Below are 11,779 nucleotides of genomic sequence, written 5' to 3'. Positions count from 1 at the left end.
AACGATGCCCCAAAATAGGCAGTTACAAAAATTTATTAAAAAAAAAACTATGGGGTATTTTGAGCTGAAACTTCACAGACACATTCAGGAGACACCTTAGACTTATATTACATCTTTTAAAAACATGTTCTAGGGGACCTTTAAGTACATCTGATACTATTGTAAACCACTAAGAAACCTTTTGTTAGATATTTTTTTTAAGGGTCAAACCTTATTTTCACCTGACTATTCTGTGCTTTCACTCATACGTGTGTAATGCAGGTCCTTCCAATCCCCAGCTGAGCCCTTCATCGTCTGAGCCACTGTCAGCTGCCTCTTCCAGCACATGCCCCATATCATCTATCAGTCCCATCTCTGCATGGGTGAACAGTTTTGAGGTGCCATGGAACAAAGTGAGGCTGACTCTTAGAAGAGCAGTAGATGCTGGTGAGAGGCCAGCTCCGGATGACCGCAGACACTTGATAAAAGTCACTGTTGATGCGATGAGAGAGCATTCCTTGAACCCTACTCGCAGAGAGTGTGTGGTAGTAGCTAAAGCTATAACTCAAAAATATCCAAATAGCTTTTTAGACAAAAATGAAGAGGGGGAGCTAATTGGATGTGGGTATTTCAGCGTTATAAATCAGCTCAAAACCAGAGTAGAATATTTGAATCGAGGCAACTCTCTTTCCCGTCTGAGGAAGCACAAACGCACCCAGAGAGATGATGAGGATGGTGATGATGACCAGCCAGCAGTAGCTACATGTGCAAGAATCGACAGTTATGGGTGTGTTCGTTGGCAGCCAGAGGACTATCCAGATGGGGAAACATCAGCATCATTAGTGGAAAAGAAGCTTGAGATGATGGATATATTCAGCCGAGAGGGACTAAAGGGCACTGAGAGAGGAAGGGTAGAAGACCTAATGGCAATCACTTATGCCAAACAGCGGGAATACATCAATGCAAAGCCTTCCCCAAGCATTCTGGATGTGGGTAAAGAGTGGCCATTTCTCTTTTCACAAAAGTTTTTATTGTCACACTTCACCACTCTCACCAATGTTGAACTATACACAAGACTGAATGAAGATCTGGACAAAAAGGGTAAAAGACTCCTGGATTTCTTCAGTAGTCAGATTACAAAGTGGAGGAAAGAAGTAAGAGCTGTTCTGAAGGAAGCCATAAAGAAGGACCGAGAAGGATCTGATGGCCTAGCAGCGATGCTTGTGATGTTGGCACACTTCAAAGAGCAAGAGGAGTCACTTTTTCTCATTGCTGATGTAAGTACCTTAATAATTTAAATCTTTTTTGGAGTTTTCAACAATTAATTGTCACATTTATTGCACATTTTGTTAAAGCAGGTTGATGAACCTCCAATTTTTCAAGTAAATACAGGTTTGTGTCAGGTTTATGTTATTGGTGGTTGTGCACTTTTTCCTTGATAGACCTCACCTCACAATATAACCCACATGGTGCAAGCTTCTATCTCAATTCTTGGGTAAATACTGGGTAAAGTCACTTGAGGACAATATTTTAATTAAGAGAAAATTGATGTAGTGTTGTAATTGATAAAGTTATTGTGGTACTTAGTTAATTTTTTGTGTAAACCTAACAAATTTCAAAAAGCTTTTTCTATCCTAGAGATAATATACAGTCTACCTTGTTTCAAGTAACTCTTATCTTTGCTGGCATAGGAGACTACCACTCTTGCAGACGCAGAGGCCCAGCTGTCTCTCCCAATCACTCCAAGGATCATCATGCTTGGTAAGTTTCACATTCAATGTTAACGAATCCTTTGAATGTATAGCGCACAAGCAAAGCAAAGTTTCTGGAAAATACTAGTGAATGTGTGTTGTGTCATTCTCTGCCTCTGCACCAGTCAGTAACAGCACAGTCACTCCAAAACAAAGTTATGTGTAGTAATCTCTCATCTTTAGTAGCCACCTATAATGCCGTGATTGCTATTTCAGATTGCTTGCTATGCCTGTATCACTCATTGTTTTTCTATCACCAAACCAGTTATTGCTGCTTAAAGGATTAGTTCACCTCAAAATGAAAATGTCCTAATAATTTACTCACCCCAATGCCATCCAAGATATCCATGTCTTTCTTTCCTCAGTGGAAGAGAAATTAAGTCTGAGGAAAACATTTCTGGATTTTTCTTCAAACAATGGACTTCAATTGTAACCAACATTTTGAAGTCCAAATCAATGCAGTTTCAAAGATCTTTGAAGTGCTTCAACAGGCTGTGCAGGATCCCAGCTGAGGATTAGGGTCTTTTCTAGTAAAATGATTGGTCATTTTCTAAAAAAAAATATAATTTATATACTTTTTAACTACAATGTTAGGATTGAGCTGGGAACTACATCATCACGTCGAAAGGTTGCGCTCGATATCGCCGGTGGAAATACCCAAAGATGGCTGGCGACATGGAGCGCGACCTTTCGATGTAATTCATTTTGAGGTGAACTAATCCTTTAATGCACTGCTTCGAAGATATGTATGCTCCCTGCGCTGTTTTTACAATAGTTTATGTGGAGAAAATAGAATATGCTTTTATAGAATGTATTGCTATGAAATATAATTTTTGTGATGACTCTTGTCTTTACTAAGGAGAGACAATCCTGACTGCAAAAAAATGGATGCTGTCGATCGAGGGGAGGGTCGTAATCCCACCTGGTGCTCACATGGCGGACTTCACCACTGCCTTGGCCGCTCTCTTCGCCTGTTACTATGTATTCAACCTAGAGTATCAGGTGGAAGCCAGCACAACACTGGAGTTTGTTCAGAGGTATTTTTTATCTTAAATAGTTTGATTGCAGTGTAAAAGCAAATTGACAATTGAAAAGCTGTTCAAAATCATCTTCTCCCTTTAAAATTAGGGGTGTGAACTGACACTGGTCTCACGGTTCGGTTTGATTATGATTATCATGTCATCGATTTAGTTCAATTCGATATCACGATGCATCGCGATGCACCGCATTCTCAATTTTACATTTTTCTTCAAAAGTGATGTGTGTGCGCATGTGTGTGCCTGTTCAAACAGTGACATTCCAGTTGGGAGTAAAGCTTGTTTATGCCATTTAGAAAAGGAAAATCTGTCATATAAATTGTTTTAAAGAAATGTTCATTTAAAAGCAGCGTTTATTAATCAGTGTATTATGTTACCATTAAAGATGCACGCATCAACCGTCGAATCAGCAGATCCACTGTTGAAGGTTGCGATCATCCATTTATAATCACGCATAACAACACAGAATAATAGTAATTTGACCATCGGGTGCGGATACTTAAGTCAGAGAAAATTATTGGGGCGGGTGGATGATTTATTTGTGGCTGTGGATTCGGTGTTGGAGCTCATCCGTGCATCTCTAAAAGCAGTCAGGCTCTGCCAGGTGTTAACAGCTCAGGGTGAAAACGGCTAACATGGTTTATCAAGTTAGTGGTATTACCTCCTGCATATTCTATTTGTGCGTGACGTGAGCGCACACAGTGGGTCTTCTGCAGGCCGTGCTTACCAGGTTGTTCATAAAAGCCAAAATGTGCCCAGATGTAGGCTTTAAAAGTAGTTGGAGCATCTTTAATTACTCGCACTTGCGTCTCGCCTCCCTCTGCCATTGTATGCTACCGCGACAAAGCACATATGCGACAAATGACGTCAGAAAAGTGTCAGTACATTATAATCGGTTATGGTCTATTACTGAACCGATACCGTATCGTCCTCATCTGCATCGTAGAAACGATAAATTTTGACACCCCTATTTAAAATGTTATGTAATTGGGCTGGGCGATATGGCTGAAAACTGTATCACGATATAAGTGTTTCATATTGGTCCATATCGATAATTATTGATATTTTTATGACCTATTTAAAATAATGACCAGGAGAAAAATATATTACATTTAAACATTTTTATTTTAAACTTAAAGGATTAGTTCACCTCAAAATGAAAATGTCCTAATAATTTACTCACCCCAATGCCATCCAAGATATCCATGTCTTTCTTTCTTCAGTGGAAAAGAAATTAAGTTTTTTGAGGAAACAATAGCAACCAACTGAGTTAGTTGCCATTGAAGTCCATTATATGAAGAAAAAATCCTGAAATGTTTTCCTCAAACTTATTTTCCACTGAAGAAAGAAAGACTTGGATATTTTGGATGGCATTTGGGGTGAGTAAATGATTAGAAAATTTTCATTTTGGGGTGAACTAATCCTTTAACCTTCCTCTGATTCATAGGTGTGATTGGCAAAAGATAAAAAAGCAGGAAAATATAATGCGCACCTATCATGACGTGGCCACAGCACGTGTGATTATCCCGGTAGTTAGGACATCGCACAAGATTTGTGTCAACACAGAAAACATTTCATCACTGGATAGTGTTTGTTCGTTTATTTAAAGTGTGGTTTATGTCAGCTAAATGTGCGGAACGCTTTTCAGAGAAGATAAGGCAACGTTATTTTAGTACAATTCACACCCAGCGGTAATTCAGGGAAAAAAATCTCCGAATGCTTCACGTGAAACTTCAGTCTTCGACCTATCATCATGTCAATTCTCAATTGATTTTGATGGTAATATCAATTTTAATTAATATGCGCGAAGAAGGGAGGGAGAGCAAGACAGTTTGAAGACTGTGAGAGTGTGAGCGCGAGGCCGGAGGAGGCGCTCTCTCTCTCTCTGCTCGTTCTCTCAGTAACATGTGCGGGCACCTGTCAGAATTGGCGCAGCAGTCAGTCATCTACTCTACATCACTCACCGATCAAATAAGGCTTTCCACTTATCACTCCACGCCGGTTCTGTTACTGAAGAATCCATCACAAGACAACGATATGGTGCAACTAAACTGTTACATGATTGGCTGGTAACGTGTTACTCCCTACGTTGCTAGGTTACCAGAGAGTGAGTGCCTTTGTTCATGTAACCAAACTTGCTTTGCAACCTCTGGTTTCTTCCGACAAAGAAAAAAAATTAAATATCGAACGCATTTTTTATTGATATTGATTACATGTCTATCGCGATATGTATTGTTAATGTTTTATCGCCCAGCCCTATTATGTAAAGTATATTGAGTATCTTAATAGTGTAGGTTGAAGCCTCCTAACAACTTGAATGCTTTAGGAGGACTGTTGGGCATGTACACACTATATTCCGTACATAAAACCTTTTGGGAGTAATTAAGCTCTTAATTCTTCATTTTTTTCAGGGCATCTGATGTTAAGAATATATCTTAGGCAGTGGTTGAAGAATTGTAGCTTGTTCAGGAGGTTCTTTGTTGTTTTCCACATCTCAGATCTTTAAAGGAGTATGGTGTTAATGCTTGAGTTGAATAGCCGTAGTTTGGTCTTGAATGTGATGTTACGTACTCTTCATTTGGGCCCCATCATGCCAAATGCAGCTCTTGCCTTGCCTATTCTTGTGGTTAACCATCAAGCTGGCCAGTGTCTTTGTGTTTGCACTTTGGTCGTTGTGCTAATGTGGAGACCTGTCTCAGCTGACTTCTGTTCTACCTCTCTCAATTTCTCTTGCATTTGTTGGTGTTTTTGGGACAGTAATGTGATATAATCTGCAAAGTCTAGGTCGTCCAGTTGAGTAAATGGGGTCCATTGGATCCCATTGCGCCTGTTGTCAGTGGCTTGCCGCATGATCTAGTCGACCTTCAAAGAGGAATGGTAATCGAGAAAGTAGACAGCCTTGACTAACTCCTGTTGAGATTTGAAATGCCTCTGTCAGCTGGCCTTATGTATGACTCTACATTGCTCACTGCACTTACAGTTATTCATTAATGTGTACATATTGTCCCATCCCCTAACTCCTATACTCATGTTCATAGGTTTTTAGTTAGGATTAATCCTGACTCCAACAAGTGCACTGCCAAGGAGCAGATGAGCAAGACGACTGGGAGAGTGGTGAAGCGGAAGACTTCATACATGAACCCCCATGTAATCTCCTTCATCAGGGACTTCACGGAGTTCTATTTGCTAGCTGACTAGATACAGGTGAGGTTCTGATAATAGCTTTAATAATAATTATAATATAATTAATAATATAGGCATATGTGGGTATATTATAATTAATCATAATTTGATAATAATAATAATTATTAGGGATGCACCAATACCGGTATCGATATTGGGCCGATACTGAGCTCAGTGTACTCGTAAAACTTTTTTTACTCCGATACCAACAAATGATACCAGGCCTGTAAACAGTGTTTGTGTTTAGAAAAAGAAACACTGACAACAACAGAGGGTATAATGGGGATAAAAAAGGCAGTCTATGAAGTAAATCTATCTTACTAGTGGAATATTAAACGAAATATAGTAACACAACATTGCTTTGGTGCGAGAGCTGATAAGAGAAAAACGTGCTGTGGCTTGAGTGTGCAGCGGGACAGACGCGTGAGCTAGTCGAGCGCATCCGTTTAACCAGACGTCATTGGAAAGTTTGTAGTTCAGTCAGATGTAAATGGCAAAGAAAGTCAAACAAGACAATGTAGCTTATCAACGTTAACTGACGAGAGAGAGAGAGAGAGAGACTTTTTGATTGTTCTTGATTGACTAAATCATATATGTAAGTAAAACATAAACTGTTACCTTATTTATTAGGGCTGGGTAAAAAAATATAGATTTTTTATTTTATTTTAATCGATTCTCATTTTTGCAAAACTGATATTGATTCTTAAACATTTTCATTGAGACATCAGTAGCTATATTACTAATATCAGTGATACACGCCATTCATTCATAAAAATATTCCATTAACATATAGGGCTGGGTAGGGGTGGGTACCGAAAGCCGGTATTAAATGGGCCCCGGGGCTGAATTTTGAAAGACCGCTGTATCGATAAGCTCGGACGTTATCGGTTCTGCTGTCGGTACTTGGAAAAATACACGTAATGTTATTATTGCTATAAAGACGTTTTATTTCGCCAGCCATTTCTATATACCATAATATTAAACCATTTGTCTGTGATGCATTTTTGCTATTCGCAGTCCCAGAGAGAGAGAGATCTCCACAGCGTGCACAACATGACAGCCCTAATGTGTGACGACGGAGGACAGAACTAAACATTCAAACATAGCCTGGTTACACTTCATATTTGTGATTACTCTGATTTTATTTTAGATTTTGGCTTCCAAAGATTATAATGATAATATATTTGAGGTAAAACCATTAAAAACTATAGCTGCATTCTGTATAGTGCAACTTAATTCCCTTTGCAGCAGTAGGCTACGCTCTCATTTTTCCCTAAAACTTAAACGTAACAACAGAATCAGATTCAGCATTCAGTGATTGTTGTAAAATGCAGTCTAGCTACTGTTGCTAAATTGCAGGACGTGTTTAATAATAAAAATAACTATTAATAACACAAAAATATGCTCATGAGGTGCTGTTCCCAAGGAGGCGCATGCAACGAGATGAGCAAATTATACTTTCGGTTTCATGTGCGCGTCTAAACGACAAAAAAAAAGGCAAAGAGGAAATCACTCACAGCTCTTAAAATAAATTAAGAGCCACAAACCTGTATATTAAACTCTTTTTATTTTCGGTACACTTGGGTACATTAAAACAGAACCCAACTCTATATTTCAAATGAATAGACAGGGTTTTTATGCAAGTCAGAACAGTCGCTTAACTTAACATCAAACATGATCAGGTTATTTTATGTTTAAGATTAAACATACATAAAATCTCACAGCATTAGCTGTAACACGGAGGCTGCAAGCCTATGAACAGTGTAGGAAAACTAATACTGGCTTTTGGGTGATAAATAAATATCAGGGCCTGAATTTCTGTTATATATTTTTTTTTTTGTTGATTTTAAAGCTGCAGTCCGCAACTTTTTTTTGTGTTCAAAATTTACAAAAATTATATAATGAGAATATACAACATGAATCCATTTTCCAAACCGTGTTTTTGTCTTACCCTGATTCATTATGGTACACTTATAATACGTGTTTATATTCGGACTATTTCAGACCGAACTGGTAGGACGCGCCGCAGAGTATCACAGTAACTGCGTGACTCGCCATAGACATACTCAGAGAAAAGTAGCTCCGGCTACAATGTTCTTCCACAAGTCGCGTGCAGTCCTGTGGCTCAGTGGTAGAGCATTGCGTTAGCAGCGCAAAAGGTTGTGTGTTCACATGTTAGGTAATAAATGTTAGCCTGAATAGTGCATTCAGGTCGAATAATAAAAAAATAAAGCTTTGAATAAAAGCGTCTGCTAAATGCATAAATGTAAATATTAATCAAAATCAATTGAGAATTGACATGATGGTAAAAGATCGGAAGATCGAAGTTCATGTCGAGCATTCAGAGATTTTGTTTCCACTGAATTACCGCTTGGTGTGAATTGTGCTAAAAAAAAAAAAGTTGCCTTATGTACTCTGAAAATTGTTCCGCATCAGCTGAAATAAAAACACTTTCAATAAACAAACAAACAACTATCCAGTGATGAAACATTTCGGTAACACTTTATAATAACGTTCAGTTATAAGTCACTTGTAAATTATTAGTTAATGATGAACTAATCATTTACAAAACATGATTATATGTTCATAAATGATTAATAAGTGATATACTAACATTTTATGAATGTTTTATTAATTTGGCTATAAGTCATTTATAATTTATTATTTAATGTTAATATGATTTATTGATGAAGTTGTGGTCTGTGTTCAAAAGCCCAAACATTCAGGTATGCTAAAGCACTATTTTTAAGAAGAGTAATTTGTTTTGAAGTGGATAAACATTTATAAATGCCTTGCAGTCAAGTGATTCCAGTGGGTTATATTAAATCCTTTCACTCATCAGCAGCAGTGATGCGCGGGGTCAGTGTATAAACAACCCGCAACCGACCGACGTTTTTAACTAACCCGCCGGCAACTCGGACCGCAAAAAAAAAAAAAAAAGGAAAATATTGTACCCGACCCACTTCCTGACCCGCATTTTTTAAAAGTAGTAAATGCTCTTAGGAGCGCAAACTGTTCTTTTTCTGAATGTTGTATTATATAGCCTAGTGTTATGTAATAAAGGCTTGATTTATTCATTTATTTCGTTTCATTTTCTTAACAATTAAGATGCTGCATGTGTTTATCCAGTCTAGTCGAAGTGTACATCTCTCCCCCGACTTTCCCAACAAAAATCCCGCCCCCTCTCAGAAAATGCATAAAACTGACATTACTGACCTATATGCGTTTAAAAGTAGCCTATTAAAATGGTACAACGTGTTGGGAAATCGGGCCTTCGTCTGCATTTATTCAAAAGTTAATAATGCTCAACATTCAAAAGGTAAATAAGGATTTCCCGCTTGTATTAGTAGGCTTAGGCTATTTCGCCACGTGAATGCCCAATTGAAGCTCTCACAAGCACAAAATGCAGGGATAGAATATGTTAATAAAGTATTTATTAACGCATTTTAGACTAACAAAAACAGGTAGGCTAAGCCAAAGACCGAGGCTACAATATCCATAAATAAATGTTCACAAATACCCATGAAAGTAAAACTGAAAATTACAAAGGTTTAATTGGCATCTTTATTTCAAACGACCCGACCGACCGCGGCCCGAATATCATTAAAAATATTTTTGGATGACTCGTAACCGCGGGTGACCGCAGGCCCCCGCTCATTTTGGATCAACCCGCGCATCACTGATCAGCACAGACTTGTGTTCTGTGTGGAGTGTGTGGGATCTAGTGATGAAGTGAACCTCTGAACCGGTTTTACTTTCCACTGAAACTCACATCAGGTGCACAGTTAAACACTCCATGTGTCTGCAAATGATGAGTAACACATTTATAAGTGATGAATAGTTTACACTTTAGAATAAGGGATGCAGAAAATGTTATAAATGACTTGTATACATATACAAATAATTTGTAACAGGAAAGAAAGATCTACAAATGATACGTAACACATTTACAAGTGAAGAATAGTTTACACTTTAGAATAGGGGATGCAGAAAGCTTTGTAAATTATTTATTCATGCGTTTACACATCATCTATAACAGGTGTTGAACACTTTGTAGTGTGTACTGCAGTGTGAGTGCTGACTGGTGAGGGTATAGACGGCTGTCTTCTCTGACACATGGAGTGTTTAACTCTGTGCACCTGATGTGAGCTTCAGTGGAAGGTAAAACCGGTTCAGAGGTTCACTTTATCACTAGATCCCACACACTCCACATAGAACACAAATCTGTGCTGATGAGTGAAATGATTTAATATAATCCACTGGAATCACCTGACTGTAAGGCATTTATAAATGTTTATCCACTTCAAAACAAATAAATTACTCCTCTTAAAAATAGTGCTTTAGCATACCTGCCTGTTTGTGCTTTTGAACACAGACCAGCTTACAACTTCATCAATAAATCATATACTGATCATTTACTAATGGTTTGTTCATCATTTGTTCATGAATAACAATTGTTTATTAAGATAATGATACTAAAACAATGTTGTCATAAATGCATACATCATTTATCATTTATAATAATTTGTCAACTAATAACTTATAAACCATCTACTAATGATCTGTTTGATTTATTTGATTAAGATAACTTAGAACACATCTGTAAATTGTTAGCATAACACTTGTCAATCATTTATGAACGTATATTTTCATGTTTTGTGAATGACTTGTTCATCATTAACTAATAACTTATAAGTGTCTCATAACTGAATTAATAAAACATTCATAAAATACTAGTATATCACTTATCAATCATTTATAAATGACTTATAAATGACTACCCAAATTGGTAACACTTCACTATATGGTTCCATTTATTAAACTCTGGTTAACTACATTAGTTACACTTCTACAGCATTTATTAATCTTTCTAAATGTTAATATCACTATTTACTAGTAGCCTACATTATTAAAATAAAAAGTTGTATTTGTTAAAAGAACACTCCACTTTTTTTGGAAATAGGCTCGTTTTACAACTCCCCCAGAGTTAAACTGTTGAGTTTTACCATTTTCGAAACCATTCAGCCGATCTAATGTGTTTTCTTCTTTAATTTCAGGGCTCCAACTAGGATTCTAGGTCTCCAAGGTCAGGGCATGCAAGAGGCCATAGACCTTTGTCAAGTGACAGGGGAAGTTTATTTTCCTTTCTGTTTTAAATGTTCATGCAAATGTTAAATATTTTATTTTTTTATGTTCAATGGTTTATTTTATTTCAGTATTGCCATGGTGTTACTTATTACTCTTTAGAATGTGGTAATAATCAGTTATTTGCACAGCTTCAAAGTAGTTACATTTTTTGACCGTGTTGTATCAATTTGCATTATTGTTCTGCCATAGCAACCAGTCATGCGGAACTAGTGAATGAACTAGTAACAGTTTGCTCTGTAACATTATAAAACTTGTAATGAAATAGCCTCGTTTTGTAAAATTTTCTTCAGTCTGTAATTAAATTTAGCAACAGTAGAATACGCGGATAATAGATTTCACGCCATTAAAAATTACAAACACAGAATGTTACGTTAACTTTGGATGGTATAATGGCATGTTGTCCAATGTCCATTATCCCTTTATGTTGTACCTGTTTTGTCTTTCCTGTTGACCAAATGTTTTTAAATAAATAACTGTTAACAATTTTCTTATTGTCTGCAGTTGATTGCAATGTTTTAGAATATGGGTGATTCTTTTAATGATGGCTAATATTAAATCACAGTGATACAGTATTTAAATTGTACAGCGAGAAACTGAATTTACAGTGATTAACTGTTATCTACTGTTTATAGTACTGTATTGCATACAATGCATAAAAAACAGTGCTTAACTGTTTTTTGT

General features: G+C 37.1%; 1 protein-coding gene across 3 annotated transcripts; it reads left to right on the top strand.

Moving 5' to 3' along the window:
* Positions 1–40: 40 nt before the first annotated feature.
* LOC125246100 lies at positions 41–11,462 on the top strand. 3 transcript variants are annotated; one of them, XM_048156956.1, is made up of 5 exons: positions 41–1,256; positions 1,338–1,371; positions 1,671–1,740; positions 2,590–2,767; positions 5,806–5,831. In XM_048156956.1, exons 1-5 carry the CDS (start codon positions 483–485, stop codon positions 5,815–5,817), a joined length of 1,068 nt encoding a protein of 355 aa, XP_048012913.1. In that variant the 5' UTR covers positions 41–482; the 3' UTR covers positions 5,818–5,831. The 3 variants fall into 3 exon arrangements, with proteins under 3 accessions (XP_048012913.1, XP_048012912.1, XP_048012911.1); XM_048156955.1 differs by having other exon boundaries at positions 42–1,256; positions 1,335–1,371; XM_048156954.1 differs by lacking the exon at positions 1,338–1,371 and adding an exon at positions 11,008–11,462 and having other exon boundaries at positions 45–1,256; positions 5,806–5,971.
* The last annotated feature ends 317 nt before the right edge of the window (positions 11,463–11,779 follow it).

This window comes from Megalobrama amblycephala, linkage group LG14 (assembly GCF_018812025.1).
Source record: "Megalobrama amblycephala isolate DHTTF-2021 linkage group LG14, ASM1881202v1, whole genome shotgun sequence".
NCBI classification, from domain to species: domain Eukaryota; kingdom Metazoa; phylum Chordata; class Actinopteri; order Cypriniformes; family Xenocyprididae; genus Megalobrama; species Megalobrama amblycephala.
Note: the sequence above shows the minus strand (reverse complement) of the source record. Positions and strands in the feature narration are given on the sequence as shown.